Source organism: Balaenoptera acutorostrata, chromosome 20 (assembly GCF_949987535.1).
Source record: "Balaenoptera acutorostrata chromosome 20, mBalAcu1.1, whole genome shotgun sequence".
Classification (NCBI taxonomy): domain Eukaryota; kingdom Metazoa; phylum Chordata; class Mammalia; order Artiodactyla; family Balaenopteridae; genus Balaenoptera; species Balaenoptera acutorostrata.
Window position 1 is genome coordinate 52,059,516 of NC_080083.1, and position 19,509 is coordinate 52,079,024.

Below are 19,509 nucleotides of genomic sequence, written 5' to 3' on the forward strand. Positions count from 1 at the left end.
GGTTCCCTCCGGGCATAACGAAAGCACTGGAAGCAGCAGGTGTGACCAGGACCCTGCCAGAGATGACAGGTCTTCAAGAGCAGGCTCCTGGGGAAAAGGGCGCGCCCTGGACCCAGGAAAACCACAGCCCCAGGGCTGCCGGGGTCCATTGGGTTTACTCCTAGTGTCATAAACAGAAGAGAGGGTTCCCCTCCTCAAGTTTAGGGGTGAGTTGACCGTTCAGGCAGTCAAAACCACTCTTCCCTGCCTCAGTTTCCCTACGATGCCCAAAGATGATTAAAGTGAAACAAAGCTCCACCCTCTCCCCAACGGACAGGGAGGGGGTGGCCCCAAACCCGGAGTGGAGCCCCCGCCTGGGGACAATCGGGCTTGCGGTTTGAGGGGCAGGATGTGTTGGGTGTGGTATAACGGGGCCAGTCTCTGCACCGTCAGGGACCCCGAGCGCCCCAACTCCGGCGGAGGGGACTACGCGGTCATGGCTGCGCTAGGGGACGGGCGGCTCCTTTCCATCGTGACAGGGGCGAGGTCACGGCTCCCCGGGACTCCCCCGGACCATGGGGCCCGCACTGCCGCAGGGGCAGCCGGCGGGGACCACCACCCTCCCCTCCCCCAGCCCGGCGCCGGGAACCCGCCTTCGCGGCCTGCAGATCCTCGGGGAGAAAGCTCGAAGGGGGCGCCCGGGGAGCAAAGCCCCCCTGCGGGGCCGGCCGCGGGCGCACACCCAGCTCCGAATGCCGCCCAGCCCCGGGCCAGGCAGTTTCGGGGTGCAGCCGGGCCCTCCCCAACAGCGCGCAGCAGTCCCGGGGCGGGGCCGGCGGGTCAGCTCCGCGGCATCCTCTGCACCCCGCCCTGCGATCCCCGGGGACGCCCACCCACCCCGCCCCCGCGCCGGCCCGCTCATAGTCTCGCTCGCTGGTTCTCGGGCGCGCGGGGGCGGCGCGGGCGGGGCGGTTGGGGGCGGGGCGGGTGGGGGGCGGGACCGGGCGCGGGGCCCCACGTGCCCCTGCCGGGCGGGCCAATGGGCGCCCGGCGTTCGGAAAGATCGCCATATATGGACATGTTCTGGGGCCGCGCGCGCCGCCGGCCCGCGCGCGCGCCCCGCTCCGCTTAAATACGGGCGGGGGAGGCCGTGGTCGATCTCACTTGCTGCAGCCGGCTCGCGCTCCGCGTCTTCTCGTCGCTCGTCTGCTCGTTCCTCCGCGTCCTACGGCCGCTTCCTCCGCCGGTAAGTGACGAGGCCTGCGTGGCCTGGCCCGGTATCCGGGCCCCCGCGCCCTTCCGCAGGCCCGCTTCTCGCTCTTGGCTCCGGAGGCCCGGCCGCGCCGACGCCGGGAACAAAGGGTGGCCGGGCGGGGTGGGGTGGGTGAGCTGGGACGCGCCCCGGCGGGTCCATGGAGGGTTCAGTGGGGGTGCTGTCGGCGGAGGGGGCAGGGCGGGGCCGGGCCCGGGCCGCAGTACTGAGAGCCCCCGGCCGTGTCTCCGCGGAACGACGCTGCTGGGGGCGTTACATAAAAGGCGGACCCGGTTGTAGACGGTTACTCTGCTGCCGGGGCGGCGGGTCGGGGGGGAGGCGGAACGTCTCGCGACGAGGGCCTTTGTGCAGGGGCCGTTCCTGGGCTCCAGGGCGCGCCTGAGTTGGTTGCATTTTTGAGTAGATCGCAATGGAAGAAGAAATCGCCGCGCTCGTCATCGACAATGGCTCTGGCATGTGCAAAGCGGGCTTTGCTGGGGATGACGCTCCCCGGGCCGTCTTCCCGTCCATCGTTGGGCGTCCCCGACACCAGGGCGTCATGGTGGGCATGGGGCAGAAGGACAGCTACGTGGGCGACGAGGCCCAGAGCAAGCGTGGCATCCTGACTCTCAAGTACCCCATTGAGCATGGCATCGTCACCAATTGGGACGACATGGAGAAGATTTGGCACCACACTTTCTATAACGAGCTGCGTGTGGCCCCCGAGGAGCACCCCGTGCTGCTGACGGAGGCCCCCCTGAACCCCAAGGCCAACCGTGAGAAGATGACCCAGGTAAGCGCGGCCGGGTTGATTGGGCTGTTCCATTTGTTTCACAAGTCATTTCATGCTCAGTTTTGTTTTTTGAAATTCAAGTTTTTCTTTCACTATTTTCAGGGTTCTGTTCTTCTCCTGGCATTTCCTCCCTGAAGTCTCAAGGTTTCTTGTTTGTGTTTCTGCTTGCTTCTTTTTCTTTTCTTCACACATCACATTTGTGGCATGCTGGCATGGTGTGTGAGCATGGGGTGGCCCTGGGCCCCTTCCTTTGACTAAGAAGGTGTTGCTTCTTGTAGATCATGTTCGAGACTTTCAACACTCCGGCCATGTACGTGGCCATCCAGGCTGTGCTGTCCCTGTACGCTTCTGGCCGCACCACTGGTATAGTCATGGACTCTGGGGATGGGGTCACCCACACGGTGCCCATCTACGAGGGGTATGCTCTCCCCCACGCCATCTTGCGTCTGGACCTGGCTGGCCGGGACCTGACAGACTACCTCATGAAGATCCTCACGGAGCGTGGTTACAGCTTCACCACCACAGCCGAGCGGGAAATCGTGCGTGATATCAAGGAGAAGCTCTGCTACGTTGCCCTGGACTTCGAGCAGGAGATGGCCACCGCCGCGTCCTCCTCCTCCTTGGAGAAGAGCTATGAGCTGCCTGATGGTCAGGTGATCACCATCGGCAACGAGCGGTTCCGGTGTCCAGAGGCGCTCTTCCAGCCCTCCTTCTTGGGTAGGTGTCAGGCAGGCAGCATGACCTCCGTCTGAGGCTGTTGAGAGCCGAGGTGCCTTTCTTTCACCTTGAACGTGACCGCTGAGAGTGAGCTTTGTCTCTTAGGTATGGAGTCCTGTGGCATCCACGAGACTACCTTCAACTCTATCATGAAGTGTGATGTCGACATCCGGAAGGACCTCTATGCCAACACAGTGCTGTCTGGTGGGACCACCATGTATCCCGGCATCGCTGACAGGATGCAGAAGGAGATCACGGCTCTGGCCCCCAGCACAATGAAGATCAAGGTGAGTCAGGTGGTTGTGGGCTTGGGCCTGGAGGCCTTGCTGAGAAGACAGTGCCGCTGACTAAAACCACGTTCTTGTTTTTCCAGATTATCGCTCCTCCCGAGCGCAAGTACTCGGTGTGGATCGGAGGCTCCATCCTGGCCTCGCTGTCCACCTTCCAGCAGATGTGGATCAGCAAGCAGGAGTACGACGAGTCGGGCCCCTCCATCGTCCACCGCAAATGCTTCTAAACGGACTGCGAGCAGATGCGTAGCATTTGCTGCATGAATTAATTCAGAAGTATAAATTTGCCTTGGCAAATGTATACATCTCATGCTAGCCTCATGAAACTGGAATAAGCCTTTGAAAAGAAAATTGTCCTAGAAGCTTGTATCTGATATCAGCACTGGATTGTAGAACTTGTTGCTGATTTTGACCTTGTATTCAAGTTAACTCTTCCCTTGGTATATGTTTAATACCCTGTGCATATCTTTGATTTAAACCCCTAGTTACACGCGGCTCCGTCACTTTGTGGCTGAGGTGAGAACACGTTTATGGAAGAGAAATCCAATGGCTTGATGAGAATCTGGGAGACCACGAGTCTCTCGATCTGTGCAGGGTATTAATGTGTCAGAGCTGCCTATTCCAGGGTTTCTCTAGAGGCTGGCAGGAGTCCTGAACCAGTTGTCATTTCTGTTTTGCCGGTCTTACGGGGTTGGGAAGGTCTGAGCCTTAGGACTTACTTTCCTTTCTTACCGAAGTTTTCCCGCCAGAACACCGTGGGTTGTTACTTACCTTGAGTTGGAAAACAGTTTGCATTCACACCTGTAAATTTATTCATTCTTTTAATTTATGTAAGGTTTTTGTACGCAATTCTCAATTCTCTAAGAGATGACAACAGATTTTGGTTTTCTACTGTCATGTGAGAACATTAGGCCCCAGCAATGCGTCATTGTGAGGAAATAAAAGTGCTGCAGTAAACTGATCAGTGTTTCCTGTTTTGGGGAATGGAAGGTTGGGTGAGGGTGGAACAACCTCGGCTCAGATTAGGCAACAGTTTGGTTTCTCCCAAACCAGCGGTGAACAATTGGTCCTAATGAGCATCTCTTCACAGCTGGAATCTGCCTCACCTTGTGGGCTTCTAGGGAAAGGAGAACCTGTCGGGGATTGGCCCCCAAGCTGGTGGAAGGAGGGGTCTTTTTATACTTGGTGTCCTCAATTTAGCGTAAGGCTGTGCTGCCATAGAAGCACTTGGGGCCACGAAGGGCATGGCTTTCTCCACACACAGGTAGTGGTGGGGTGGGACTTGTTCTTTGGTCAGCATATTAAAGTGGAACAACTGGGGGGTTAATAAAATAGAGCCTGACTGTTGAGCCATGGAACCTGCGATCTGATGATAGAAGTGTCACCTGGTGACATGAACATGACTCGCAGGCTCTGAGCTCCTTGACGGCTTCTGCCCCAAAACTTTCTGTAATGGCGGGCAGAGTCTTCCGCAGGTATTTCAGATTTTCAAACAATTTTTTGCAGGTTGGGTCAGAAAGGTAAGCTTTCTTCGCTAGATTGAAAAAGCTTAAGAGTTTGGAAGAGCATGTTTTTGAAATCTGGAGATATCATGCCTTTGCTGTTGGGAAGCAGGTTTCACCAGTGGGGGCTGGTGGTGCTTTCTAGCTTAACCTCCAGATGGTTGGGGAGAGGGCTTCAGGGTCCAGGGGAGGGAGGCCATGTTAGGCTGGGCTGGATTGGGAGTAAGGGGCCCCAAGAACATACAACTGAGGGAGATGTGGAGTCTCTCCTTCGGGGGCAGAAGGTGGACCCTGCCAGTCTCACACCTCGATCTGCTTTGCTGCTGTTCCCTTGCTCATAGCCTCCCTGTGACCACCTGTGGAACGCACAAGAGTGACAGGTCAGAAATTACTATTTTGCCCTGGGCAGCATTCTGCTTTCAGTCAGGACTAGAAAATCTGATTTGAAGCATGAGCAGATTCAGGGAACAGGATAGACTGGACTGAGGAGAGCCAGGGAGGACAACACCTTTAGGAACTGGGAGGAAAAAGGTGGCTGCCTGGGTGGCCATGATCCCAGCTCTATCCACTCTTGCATTGGGTCCGGTGGGCAAGGCCCTCTACTCCGGGCCTCCGTCCCCTCCGTCCCCTCTGCAAACTGGAGGGCGGTGCCTGCTCTACACGGAGGCCAGGACACCCTCCCTGTGCGTGGAAGGGGCATGTCAGCCCACTCTCCTGCTCCTGGGGGGTATAGCAGAATTTCGGCAGCACAGAAGACACTGGCCATTCTTTGTGGTGCTCTGGGGACAGTAACCAGATGTCAAACCCAATCAGTGTACCCACTGGATGACAGCCGTTGCCTGGCCGAGCCTATTGGAGAGCTTGGCACGCTGCCATCCATCAAAAGACACTTCACTGCCAAAGGGAGGCCCTCACGGTGACCTCTCCCCTCGGGCCCCTCCTCCGGCCCCTGTGGAAAATCTCACCTTTTGTCAGCATCGTTTCTCCGGGTAGCTCTGCGTACTGAATGCACGAAAATGCTAGGCTTTGCAAAGGAGAGGGAGCTTGAGGAAAAGATTGACTGTAGCCACCATGACTTTCGACATGGAATCTACTCAAACCAAAGCAAGATGTGGCCAGCTCTGCCTACTTCTACAGAAAGAGAAAGGAGCTCTTCACGGGAGAACATCATCAACAAGCACTTGGGATGTAACAGCCTCAAAGTGGAAAACGGGGTTAATCTCCAGACCATGGAAGGACTGGAGATCTGCAAGGAAAAGTTGGGAGAACGTGTAGGCAAATGAGAGAAAAGCATTCAAATGGGCCACTTAGAGAAGATGAAACCTCAAAGGCTGATTGTCTTAATGTTAATCAGCTTAATGGAAGCTTCTGGAAGGGCTGCCTCAGAGAAATGTCTCATATCCTGGGGGACTCCATGATGTGAACCCTCGAGAGGCCCCCTTCCCCAGGGCCCCCAGGTGTCCTGATGCTGAGACAAGTGGAGGATGCCCTCTGAGTGGAGCAGGAAGCTCGTGGGTGCCTCCTTCCTGCGGTGCAAGGAGCCTGTCCGCATGTCCAGCGGATGGTCAGCAACCACTCCAACTCGAAGTTACCATACCCTGGCAAGAGGTGGACGTTGTGTTTATTGGATGCAATTTCAAGTTCAAGGCCCTTTCATCCCAAATGGTCAGTGTTTGAGTAGAGGCCAGAAACCGTTTCACGGAGGGAGTTCAAGGATTCACATTAGAAAGGCTGGTCTCTGGTGACCGAGAGATTGTGGCTTCCCAGGACCCTTTCCTGGTTAGAGGTCCCAAACATCAGACCTGGAGAGCTCCCCATGGGGTGTTCCCCCTGAGAAGTACATGAGCTGCCACTGCTGGGCCTGTGTGCTGCACACAGAGCCCCACATGGTCCCCCACAGCTGTGCCGGCCTGCACCGTCAACCCCCAATGACCAGTGGCCATCCAGATGTTCTCTCCTGCAGGAAGCTCCCCCTCCCCTTTCAGCTCCCTGCTAGGGCCATGAGGGTGCCCTCCAGGGGGGCCTGCCTCAGTGCATGGTTCTCAGGCGTCCTCTAACACTTGCAAGAGGCTGCCCCTCTGGTGGCCGTTCCACTTCCCGCCCCATTGATGGCGAGTTTGACCCTGGACACGTAGACAATGAAATAGGAGTGAAGGGGCTGTAGGAGCCAGTGTGGGAGCCAGCCTGCTCTCTTTTCCCTCTGCTCTGGGACCACAGTGTTCCAGAGAAGGGCTTCTCCATCAGCCTGGAGGCCTGAGAGACGCCATCAGAGCCAACATGGTCAGACATACAGCCTGAGCAAGAAAGAAATCCTTACTGCTGTAAGTTGATGAGATTGTAGAGTCACTTGTTATGCAGCATAATGAAGCCTCACCTGCTTGATACAGCATCATCGTATATATGAGTGGCAACCCCTAGAGTTGTGCAGTCTGCACAGCCCAGCCTTGCTCCCTGGTGCACCTATCCCACCACTTCAATGCCTGTGTTATTTGTCTCCCTCCCTGGTCTGTAAATTTTTTTTAGTTTTCTTTTTTTTTAATTGTAAATATATACATAACATAAAATTTATCCTTTTTACAATAGCGTCAAAAAGAATAAAATACTTAGGAATGAATTTCACCAAGGAGATGAAAGACTCGTACAATGAAAACTACAAAACATTGTTAAAAGAAATAAGAAGCCACAAACACATCCCATGTTCATGGATTGGAACACAATATTGTTAAAATGTCAGTATTACCCGAAACAATCTACAGATTCAATGCAATTCCTATCAACATCCCAATGACATTTTTTTTTTTTTGCAGAAATAGAAAAATCCATCCTAAATTTCATATACAATCTCAGGCATCCTGCATAGCCAAAACAATTTGGAAAAAGCACAATGCTGGAGGGCAAACACTTCCTGATTTCAAAACTTACTACAAAGCACAAGTAATCAAAACAGTGTGGTCCTGGGACTTCCGTGGTGCCGCAGTGGTTAAGAATCTGCCTGCCAATGCAGGGGACACGGGTTCAATCCCTGGTCCGGGAAGATCCCACATGCTGCAGAACAACTAAGCCCATGCGCCACAACTACTGAAGCCTGCACTCCTAGAGCCCGTGCTCTGCAACAAGAGAAGCCACCGCAGTGAGAAGCCCATGCACCGCAACGAAGAGTAGCCCCCGCTTGCCACAACTAGAGAAAGCCCGTGCACAGCAACGAAGACCCAACGCAGCCAAAAATGAAGTAATTAATTAATTAAAACAAAAACAAAAAAGCAGTGTGGTTCTAGCATGAAGACAGACATAAACCAATGGGACAGAACAGAGAACCCAGGGGCTTCCCTGGTGGCACGGTGGTTAAGAATCCACCTGCCAATGCAGGGGACACGGGTTCGAGCCCTGGTCTGCGAAGATCCCACGTGCCGGGGAGCAACGAAGCCCATGTGCCACAACTACTGAGCCTGTGCTCTAGAGCCCGTGAGCCACAACTACTGAGCCCAAGTGCCACAACTACGGAAGCCCGCGAGCCTAGAGCCCGTGCTCCACAACAAGAGAAGCCACCGCAATGAGAAGACCACACACTGCAACAAAGAGTAGCCCCCACTCGCCGCAACTAGAGAAAGCCCGCGCACAGCAACAAAGACCCAATGCAGCCAAAAAAAAAAAAAATAAATAAATAAATAAATTTATATATTAAAAAAAAAAGAACAGAGAACCCAGAAATACACCCATATATGGTCAAATGATTTTCAACAAGGTTGCTAAGACCTTTCTTTTTTTTTTTTTTTTTTTATTTTTTTGGCCATGCCACATGGCTTGTGGGATCATAGTTCCACAAGCAGGGATTGAACCCAGGCCCTTGGCAGTGAGAATGTGGAGTCCCATCAACTGGACTGCCAGGGAATTCCCAACTAAAACCTTTCAATGGAGAAAGGATAGTCCTGCCAACAAATGGTGCTGGGAAAACTGGATTTCCACACGCAAAAGAATGAAGTTGGACCCTTACCTAACACCATATACAAAAATTAACTCAAAATGGATTAAGAGACTTCTCTGGTGGTGCAGTGGTTAAAAATCTGCCTGCCAATGCAGGGGACACAGGTTCGAGCCTGGTCCGGGAAGATCCCGCATGCCGCAGAGCAACTAAGCCCGTGCGCCACAACTACTGAAGCCCGGGCGCCTAGAGCCCGTGCTCCGCAACAAGAGAAGCCACCGCAGTGAGAATCCCACGCACCACAACAAAGAGTAGCCCCTGCTCGCCGCAACTAGAGAAAGCCCGCGTGCAGCAACAAAGACCCAGTGCAGCCAAAAATAAATAAATAAATAAATAAATAAATAATAAATGAATTTATTTAAAAAAATGGATTAAGGACCTAAATGTAAAACCTAAAACTATAAAACTCTTAGAAGAAAACAGGACAAAAGCTTCATGGCATTGGATTTGGTGTGCACACATACATATGTATTTCTATATACAACCATCTGTATCTATATTAAGCTAAACCTGAGTTCCTACTCATGTCCCCAACTCTAATCATGACCATTAGATCAGTCTACACTTTCCCCTTTGTTTATCTGTAAACTCTCACTCTGACAGTGAGAAACCTAGCTCCCAGCATCCACCATGCGTTCACTTAATCTTTCAGTTCCAGTGTATATGTACAGGCAGAACTGAGATATTGCAGGTTTGGGTCCAGACCACCAGAATAAAGCAAATATTGAAATAAAGCGAGTCACATGAATGTTTTGGTTTCTGGTGCATATAAAAGTTATGTTTACACTATACTGTAGTTATTAAGTGTGCAGCAGCATTGTCTAAAAGAAATGTATGTACCTTAATTAAAAAATACTTTATTGCTAAAAAAGGCTAACCATCATCTGAGCCTTTAGTGAGTCCTAGTGGTAACATCAAAGATCACAGGTCACTGTAACACATATGATAATAATGAAAAAGTTTGAAATATTGTGAGAATTACCAAAATGTGACACAGAGACATGAAATGAGCAAATGCTGTTGGAAAATTGGGGCCGACAGACTTGCTCAACACAGAATTGTCAACAAACCTTTGATTTGTAAAAATCGCAATAAAGTGAAGCTCAATAAAATGAGGTCTGCCTGTACAGCGGTTTCAGAATTAACCAGTACCAGCGGGAAACAATTTTACCAACTACAGTATGGGTCTGTGTACTGTTCTTTTGCCTTTAGTCTTAGGGATCCACTCATTCCTGAAGTTACTTAGGTCAGCACCTTTCCCCCACCCCATTTAGTGAGGCGGTTTCATCCATTTGTAACAGTCTGCATTCCTTCCTGGGATCCCTTGATCTTCTAAATGGTTTTGTTTTTATAGCTTGCATACATCGTGGCTCATTTTTTCTGCTGTAAAGTTCTACGGGTTTTGACATTACACAGTGTCAGGTATCTACTATCACAGGACCATCAGGAATAGCCTCCCCACCCCAAAAAATGCCCTGTGCCCTCATCTGTTATATCCTCTTCTCCACCCCAAACCCTGGCAACCATGGATTTTTTTACTGTTTCCAAAGTTTTGCTTTTCCCAAAATGTCGTATAAATATATGGAGCCTTTTCACACTGGCTTCTTTCTCTTGGTAAACATGCACTAAGATTCTTCCATATTTTTGTCCTGGATCAATAGCGCCTGCCTTTTTATCACTGAATAGTAGCCAATCATCTGGATATTCCACAGCTTGTTTATCCATTCCCCTATTGAAGGACATCTTGGTTGTTTCCAGATTTTGGTAATTATGAATAAAGGTGCTATAAACATTTTTGTGGAGATTTTTGTGTGAACGTAAAGGTTTCAGATCCATCGGGCAAAAATCCTAGGAGCATAACCGCTGGATTGTATGGTAAGATTGTGTTTATCTTTGTAAGAAACGGCCAAATTGTTTTCCAAAGCGGCTGTACCGTTCTGCATTCCTGCCAGCAATGAAAGAGAATTCCTGTTGCTCCGCATCCTCGCCAGAATTTGGTGTTGTCAGTGTTTTAAAATTTTAGTCATTTGTTAGATGTTAGTGGTCTCTCAATGTGGTCTTAATTTGCATTTTCCTGATGAATAATGATGTTGAGCATCTCTTTATGTGTTTATCGGCCTATTTTATATCTTCTTTTGTGAAGCATATATTCTAATCTTTTGCCCATTTTTATTGAGTTGGTCTTTTTATTATTATTGGGTGGTAAGAGTTCTTTATCCTGGATACTAATAATTTATCAGATGCATATATTGCAAATACTTTCACTCTATAACTTGCCTTTTCTTTTTCTTTTCTTTTCTTTTTTTTTTTTTGGCAGTGCTGCATGGCATGCAGGATCTTAATTCCCCAGCAGGGAATCTAACCTGCGCCCCCTGCAGTGGAAGCCCTGAGTCTTAACCACTTGACCGCCAGGGAATTCCCCCATTTTTCCGTTTATCATTAGTGTATTTTTTTTAAATTAATTAATTTATTTATTTTTGGCTGTGTTGGGTCTTCATTGCTGCGCATGGGCTTTCTCTAGTTGTGGCCAGTGGGGGCTACTCTTCATTGCGGTGCGCGGGCTTCTGATTGCAGTGGCTTCTCTTGTTGCGGAGCACCGGCTCTAGGAGTGCGGGCTTCGGTAGTTGTGGCACACGGGCTCAGCAGTTGTGGCGCACGGGCTTAGTTGCTCCGCGGCATGTGGGATCTTCCCGGACCCGTGTCCCCTGCATTGGCAGGTGGATTCTCAACCACTGTGCCACCAGGGATGTCCCTCATTAGTGTTTTTTGCGTCCTATTGTGAGGTCATCAAGATTTTCTCCTATGTTTTTTTCCAGAAGTTCTACGGTTCTAACTTTTTTTTTTTTTTTATCATTTTTATTTTTTTTTAAATTTTATTTATTTATTTATGGCTGTGTTAGGTCTTCGTTTCTGTGTGAGGGCTTTCTCTAGTTGCGGCAAGTGGGGGCCACTCTTCATCACGGTGCGCGGGCCTCTCACTATCGCGGCCTCTTGTTGCAGGGCACAGGCTCCAGATGCGCAGGCTCAGTAATTGTGGCTCACGGGCCCAGTTGCTCCACGGCATGTGGGATCCTCCCAGACCAGGGCTCGAACCCGTGTCCCCTGCATTGGCAGGCAGACTCTCAACCACTGCGCCACCTGGGAAGCCCTACGGTTCTAACTTTTACATTCAGATCTATGATTAATTTAAAGCTGATTTTTGTGAATGGTGTGAGGTAAGAGTTCATTTTTTCCCTCAGCTGTTTCAGCACCATTTGTTGAAAAGACTTTCTTAAGGTCCGCGCCTGCTCGTCAGCACGATTTTTTTTTTTAATTAATTAATTAATTAATTTATTTTTTGGCTGTGTTGGGTCTTCGTTTCTGTGCGAGGGCTTTCTCTAGTTGCGGTGAGCTGGGGCCACTCTTCATCGCGGTGCGCAGGCCTCTCACTATCGCGGCCTCTCTTGTTTCGGAGCACAGGCTCCAGATGCGCAGGCTCAGTAGTTGTGGCTCACGGGCCTAGTAGCTCCGCGGCATGTGGGATCTTCCCAGACCAGGGCTCGAACCCGTGCCGCCTGAATTGGCAGGCAGATTCTCAACCACTGCGCCACCAGGGAAGCCCAAAAAGACTTTCTTTATTGAATTGTCTTGAAACTTGTGTCAGAAATCAACTGACTATATGTGTGAGTCTATTTCTGACCTCTTTCTCCTGACCCACTGACCTATATATACGTCCTCGTGCTCTTACCACACTCTTGATTACTTCAGCTTTATATTAAGTCTTGAAATCAAGCGGTGTGCGTCCTCCACCTTGTTCTTTTATTCTTAAAATTGATTTGGCCAGTCTAAGTCCTTTTCATTCCATATCCATTTTAGAATCAGGTTGTCATTTTCTACAAACAAAAGCCTCCTGTGATTTTGATTAGGACTGCATTAAATCTCCAGTTCAATTTGAGAAGAACTGACATCTTAACAACACTGTCTTCCAAATTATGAACGTTTTCTATCCCTCCATCTATTTAGTTCTTTCACTTCTCTCAGTAGATTTTAGAGTTTTCAGTTGAGGGGTGGTACATAGATTTTATTCAATTTATTCTTAGGTATTTGATGTTTGGGGCTATCCTGGTAAATGGTCTTGTTCTTTTCACTTTCCAGTCGCTCATTGCTAGTTCGAGAAATAGTAACAACTGATTTTTGCATCTGCCCTGGCATCCTGCGATCTTGCTAATTCACCTGTTAATTCCAGAAGCAGGTGTTCTACATGCATGACCAGATCCTGTGAATAAGGAATGTTTTACTTTTATTCTTTCAGATGTATTTGCCTTTAATTTAATTATTATTTTTATCTTATTGTACTTGCTAGCATCTCCTGTGTGATAATTCAACAGACTGGACAGGAGTGATGAGAACAGTACATTATCTCTGTCTTTCATCATTCAATGTGGTCAGCTGTGGGTTTTTCATAGATACTTTTTATCAGGTTCAGGAATTTCCTTTCTATTTTTATTTTGATATGAGGTTTTTTAAAAAATCATAAATGGGTATTGAATTTTGTCAAATAATTTTTCTGCCTCATTGAGAAGACCTTGTGTTCTTCCCCTTTATTCTGTTATCATGGTGAATTACCGCGATTGATTGTTGAGTATTTTTTTTTAATAAATTTATTTATTTATTTATGGCTGCGTTGGGTCTTCGTTTATGCACGCGGGCTTTCTCTAGTTGTGGTGAGCAGGGCAGGGGCTACTCTTTGTTGCGGTGCGCAGGCTTCTCTTGTTGCAGAGCATGGCCTTCAGTAGTTGTGGCACGTGGGCTCAGTAGTTGTGGCACACGGGCTTAGTTGCTCCGCGGCAAGTGGGATCTTCCCGGGCCAGGGCTCGAACCCATGTCCCCTGCATTGGCAGGCAGATTCTTAACCACTGTGCCACCAGGGAGGTCCTGATTGTTGAGTGTTAAACCAATCTTGTATTCCTGGGTTAAATCCAAGATTTGTCATGATTCTTTCATGTATTGCTGATTTGGTCTGCTAGTATGTTAAGTGTTTCTGAATCTGTGTTTTTGAGTGACATTCATTTGTATACAGTATTCTTTTCTTGTAGTATCTTTGCCAACTTTTGGTGTCAGGGTTTGTGATTTTTCCCTTTTTTTTTTTTTGACCAGTTTTATTAGTTTGCTAGAGCTGCCATAGCAGATTACCACAGACCAGGGGGGCTTAACCAATAAACATTTATTTTCTCACAATTCTGGAGGCTAATAGTCTGAGATCAAGGTGCCGGCAGGGTTGTTTCTCCTGAGGCCTCTCTCCTAGGCCGTTTCCTCCCTGGGTCCTCACAAGGTTGTCCTTTGTGTGTGTGTCTGTGTCTTCATCTCTTCTCATAAGGACACCAGTCATGTGGGATTAGGGCCCATTCACATGACCTCATTTTAACTTAATTACCTCTTTAAAGACCCCCATTTCCAAATACAATCACATTCTGAGGTACTGGGGGTTAGGACTTCAACACACGAATTTTGGGGGGGGACACAATTCAGCCCATAACACCCAGTGTAGCTAAAGTTTTCTCAAAGTTATTCAAGTTCTCAAAGAACTAGCTTTTGCTTTCATTGATTTTTCTCTCCTGCATATTCATTTTCTATATCATTTCCATTGGTTTTTCCTATTTTCTTTGTCCTTCCTTCTATTTTGGGTTTAATATTCTCTTTTCTAGGTCTTAACCACAGAAGCATAGATCATTGATTTGGGGCCTTCTTTTTTTAATATAAACATTTAAAACTATGTATACCTTCTAATCACTGTTTTAGCTGCATCCCCGAAATGTTGATATATTGTGTTTTTTCTTCTCTGTGATTTAGTTTGGATAGTTTCTATTGTTGTGTCCTCCAGCTCTTTGGTATTTTGTTTTGCTTGTCTATCTAACTGCTGTTAAGTCCATGTGGTTCATTCTTAATTTCAGGTATTGTATTTTTCAGCTTTAGAAGTTCCATTTGGCTTCTTTTAGATCATCTCTTTCTCTTTATTAGGTTTGTGTTTTGTTTTACATTTGTGAACAAATATGTAATATCTCTTTTAAAATCCTTGTCTGCTAATTCTACCATCTCTCTCATATCTGGGCCTGTTTCTATTGACTGATTTTTCTCTGGTATGGGTCAATTTGCCTGCCTCTACATGTCCAGTAGTTTTTCATCAAATGTTGGACATTGTAAGTGTTACATTGTTGAGTCTCTGAATTTTATTGTCCTTTTTGTAGAGTGTTGAAGTTTGTTCTCACAGGAAGTCAACTTACTTGCAGAGAAGTTTGATCTTTTTGAGGCAATTTTAAAGCTTTGTTAGACTGAGTCTAGATTAGCCTTTGATTCTGGTTTAGCACTGCTACTAGTATGACTCTTACGGAATCTCCATGAAATGCCCCGGGTGCTTAATGAGGTCTGTTGGGAACCCAAATGTCTCTGAGCTCTGGGAATTGTTCAGCTTCACACCTCTCCAGGAGTTGTTCTTTGCTGAGTCTCATGGGGTTTCCTGTACATGTGCACAGTTTAACATTCATAATTAAGGAGACCTCTATATAGATTTCCAGAGCCCACTGTCTGCACAGCTACCTCCTTAGGCACCCTGCTTTGCAAATCCCAACCGTTTCAGCAGCTCTAAACTCCAGTCTCTGTCTCAGCTCACAAGACCTCTGTGTTCTGTACCTCAGCCCAGAAACTACCTCCAGACAGAAAGCCAAGGTAATTGTAGGGCTCACATCTGATGTTTCCCTTCTCTTAGGAATCACAGTCCTGGGCTGCCTCTTGTCCAATGTCTAAAAACAGTTGCCTCATGTTTTTTCTTTCCAGTTTTCTAGTTGTTAATGTCAGGAGGGCTAATTCCATACCATTTATCCCATGATGGACAGAAGTAGAAGTCCCTCCTATACTTTGTAATGTATATATTGATATATTTTTATGCATAAAGTTATATTTTTCCATGACCTGATTTTTCTTTTCTTTTTTTTGGCTGTGCTGTGTGGCATGTGGGATGTTAGTTCCCAACCAGGGATCAAACCCATGCCCCCTGCAGTGGAAGCATGGAGTCTTAACCACTGGACCACCAGGGAATTCCCTGATTTTTCTTTTCCTGACATGTTAGTGACATCTTTCCATGTCAATACATTTAAATGTACCTTCCTCACAGCTACGTAGTATTCCGCTGTGGAAATTTACCATCAGTTAACTACCTCTCTACTGATAGTTACTGAGGTGGCTTTAAATTTCTTACTAATTCACATAACACAGTGACAGGCTTTCTTATTTATGCATCTTTGTGAACTTGTCTGGAAATGCTCACTTTTGCAAACCTCTCAGCCAACCAACCTTGAGCTTTCTTCAAGGGCATTTGCTTTTTAAGACTTTTCCTAATTTTCACAGGGAAATTTCTGTTTAAATGTGGAGACTCTTCCAAATCTTTCTGCCAACTAAGTTCAAATCAGGCAGGCCCGTGCAACTGGTTTCTTGCTTTCAGTAAATAATACTTCATCAGACTTTGCCAAGACAACCACAGGCCCATCCTGCTCTTTTTATTTGCCATTTTAAGCCAAGCATCTACCCAGATTATTAAATATTCTTTGTAGGGAGGGCTGGGCCGGGATTCACCTACTCTCCTCATTGGACAAGGTGGCTTTGCGGTTCTAATCCACCCTGCTGTGATGACACAAGTGTTAGCGCTTCCCCACCGTTCCTACCACCATCCTGGAGAGAGATTACCTAACGTGAAAGCACTGGGCCTAACCCTAACCCCAACGCATAGTGGCTAATGGGGGGGCCGTGGATGATGGGAGGCCACCCCAACAGGCAGGAAGCAGCGAAGGCAGGGGTTAGGGGTACGGCTTCAAAGCCAGCCTGAGGGCCTGAATCCTGGCTCTGCCACGCGACAGCTGTGTGATCTTAGATGAGTTCCTTGGCCTCTCTGAGCCTCAGTCTCAGTAGTAACATTGGAGCACCTACCTTGTGGGGGTTGCAGGGACTATCGCGTGAACCTGTGTAAGTGCTATTATCCTCCTCACCACCTCCGCCTTCTGATGAAAAATAGACTGCAAGTTGATGCTGCCTGCCCCGAGTCAGCAACATTTATTAAGCACCCACTGTATGCCAGGTGCGGTTCAAGCAGATCCTTGAACTTGGGTAATGCCTGCTGTGGGCGGGGTGGGGGCAGGGGGATGACTTCATGGCGGAGGGAATGCCTGTGCAGGCAGAACCTCCCTGGAAGGTGGGCAGGAGAGGACCTTACAGTGCACAGGAGGGCCGAGAACTTTCTGGGCAGAAGGAACTCTATGTGCAAGAATGCCAGGATGGGGAATTCCCTGGTGGTCCAGTGGTTAGGGCTCTGCGCTTCCACTGTAGGGGGCACGGGTTCGATCCCTGGTCAGGGAACTAAGATCCCACAAGCCTGGAGGCATGGCCAAAAAAGAATGCCAGGGTGGATAGCTGACCACAGAGTTGGCCAGCAGCCCCCAGGGAATGGGGACCTGCAGGGCCTGGGCCAGGACTCCACCCCAGGGCTCTGACCCCAAATCCAGGCTCCACCCGCTGTCCCTTGTCAGGAAAAGAAAACCATGTAGCCACGGGGTCCCTTCCCTTCTGTCCTCTTCCGTTTTCATAACCCGCTCATCGAGGATGCCGGGCTCTGTCGATGCTGTCTGCTGCTTTTGGTGGTGGGTGAGTCTTCTCTTTGTGTAACCAACTGCCCCAAAACTCAGAGTCTTAAAACAACCATATCGGAGGGTCAGGAAGCGGCCTCCCTGGGTGGTCCTGCCTCAGGGTCTCCCACAAGGTTGTGGTCAGGCTGTGGGCTGGGCCCATGGTGTCTGAAAACTCAACGGGGACCGGCTCACGTGACTATTGGCAGGAGACCTGTGTTCCACGCCCAGAGGAGGAGGTGATGGAGAGAGCCGCGGTCTCACAACCTGCTCTCAGAAGTGCCATCGCTCCGCCCTCCTCTGCTGGCCACCAGACCTGCCCTGGTCCAGTGTGGGAGGGGATGGGGGCTTGAGGACCAGGAGGCAGGGCCACTAGGCCACCTTGGAGGCGGTCACCACAGTTGGCTGCTGTTGCGTGTCTGTGTGTCTGCCTATCTATGTGTTTGGTTTTTTTTTTTTTTCTTTTGGCCGCACCTCGTGGCTTGTGGGATCTTAGTTCCCTGACCAGGGATTGAACCCAGGCCCCCCTGGCAGTGGAAGCAGGGAGTCCTAACCACTGGACCGCCAGGGAATCCCCTATGTGTTTGTTTTAAAAGCTAATTAGCCAGTTTTATTCTTAAGACACCTCAAGTCCATCTGAAGCAGGTTGATGCTCTCCTGCTGGCATTATTCCAGAATCCTTTCTTGGGAGGTCCTATGGGCTCAGATGGCCTCAGCCTGTCCAGTGTAGACAAAGAATTACCTTGGATTCCTTCTCCAGTTTCTTTTTGCTGAAAACACTCATTTGCTGCAAATAAATCCCTTTTTGTGATGTTCACAGATCTTGCCTGTCTTGGTGATTTAGGCAAAGAAGTAATCCAAACTGTCCCTGCAGCTTTGTCAGGCCCAAGGAGGGGTCCACACCCCCATCCCTACCCCAGCCCCAAGACCGCCTATCTCCCTGGGAGGCATGGACGAGAGAGGCCCGGTCCAGGACTGCCGCCTGACAGGGGTCTCCTGGACTTTATGGGTGTCCACAGCTATGTGGCAATGAGCCAGTTGCCAAGGACAGCACCAGCTCTGATGTCACTGCACGGGGAGTGGCCCAGAGCCAAACTGAGAAGCGTCCAGGGGAAGGGGACGGGGCCTTCAGCACAGGGGACCCATTACATCAGCCATCCAGGGTCAGGAGATGATTTGTCAGCTTTCTGCCCCACATGGCCCCTGTGGAAATCAAACAAGCAGTCTTGCCCATTTTTAAAGATAAATTAAGTGCATCAATATAAAACACGTCAGGCAGCAACATGGAAGGGGGAGGGTAGGGAGGTGGATGGAGCTGCGTGATTTATCGGCCCTTTAATAAGCATTTCTGGGGCTGCTCTGGCAGCCTCCCACCAACCACACAGTGCCCGAGGGCCCCTTCACTGAAGTTGTGAACAGAGCCAACCCCTGGTCTTGGCACCCACTGGCCAGGCCAGAGAGGTGTGTGTTCTCTCAGCTGGTGTCTGGGAACATCGAATACAAACTGCATTGGGGAAGAGATGAGAAGGAGCAAGGGGTGGGCAGGCGGGGGGCCATACTGGCTGGGGAAGGTCTCACCAGCTACCTTGGGGCCAGGCCAGGCTCTCCTGTGTGGTTATACTTTGGGGGCCTTAGCACAGCTGAGCGCCTGTCGGAGCTGGAGCAGAGCGGGCCCCCGCTGGCTGTGCTCTCTGGGGTCCTCAGTGAACCTGCAAGGGCCCTTCGAGAGCTTCTGCCCTCCCTTCTCCTCTCTCCCACCATGGGCACCTTTTCCTCGCATCACACCAACACCAGCTACAACCACCCAGAAAATGTTTGCCAGTCTGGTAGGTGACAAATGACACCTCCTTGTGCATGACTGATTTTTGGAGGGCTACAGCATCTTTTCATTTGCTTGGGGCTGTCGCGGAATGTCTTATCATAACTGTTGCCTATTTTCTATTGAAGTACTGCTGTTGTTCCTCGATGGTTAACAAAGACCCTCTGCTGTGTGGAGAATGTTAATGTTACTCTGTGTATGTTATACACAGTGGCCTGGCCTATTGCCACAGCACTGGCTCTGGTGTGTAGCTGGGAGGAGGGTCGACCTTGATCTGAAAGGTGGTCTGCAGACTTTCTGGGTTTATATTCACTACTTTATTGTCAACAAATACTTAGAGAGGGCCTCCTGGGAGCCAGGCAGGATACAGCCGGAAACGCAACCGGCAGAAAAAACTCACATCCTAGTGGGGTGGGGGTGGGAGTGGGGGGGAAACAGACTCTTAAAACAAGGAAACTGCAGTGCGTTGGAGGGGATGCTAGCTGCAGGGAAGCAAAGCTGGGGGACTGGGGAGGGGGTGAAAACTTTAA

The 19,509-nt window shown here is 49.4% G+C and overlaps 1 protein-coding gene across 1 annotated transcript; it reads left to right on the forward strand.

The window, feature by feature from the left end:
* Positions 1-1,067: 1,067 nt before the first annotated feature.
* On the forward strand, positions 1,068-3,992 carry ACTG1 (actin gamma 1). The gene is made up of 5 exons (XM_057535474.1): positions 1,068-1,225; positions 1,656-2,024; positions 2,303-2,741; positions 2,847-3,028; positions 3,115-3,992. Exons 2-5 carry the CDS (start codon positions 1,662-1,664, stop codon positions 3,256-3,258), a joined length of 1,128 nt encoding a protein of 375 aa, XP_057391457.1. The 5' UTR covers positions 1,068-1,225; positions 1,656-1,661; the 3' UTR covers positions 3,259-3,992.
* The last annotated feature ends 15,517 nt before the right edge of the window (positions 3,993-19,509 follow it).

Coding starts and splice junctions, on each gene's coding strand:
- ACTG1 (XM_057535474.1), top strand. CDS start 1,662: ATGGAAGAAGAAATCGCCGCGCTCGTCATCGACAATGGCTCTGGCATG. Junction 2,025..2,302: donor ACCGTGAGAAGATGACCCAG/GTAAGCGCGGCC, acceptor TGCTTCTTGTAG/ATCATGTTCGAGACTTTCAA. Junction 2,742..2,846: donor CTTCCAGCCCTCCTTCTTGG/GTAGGTGTCAGG, acceptor TTTGTCTCTTAG/GTATGGAGTCCTGTGGCATC.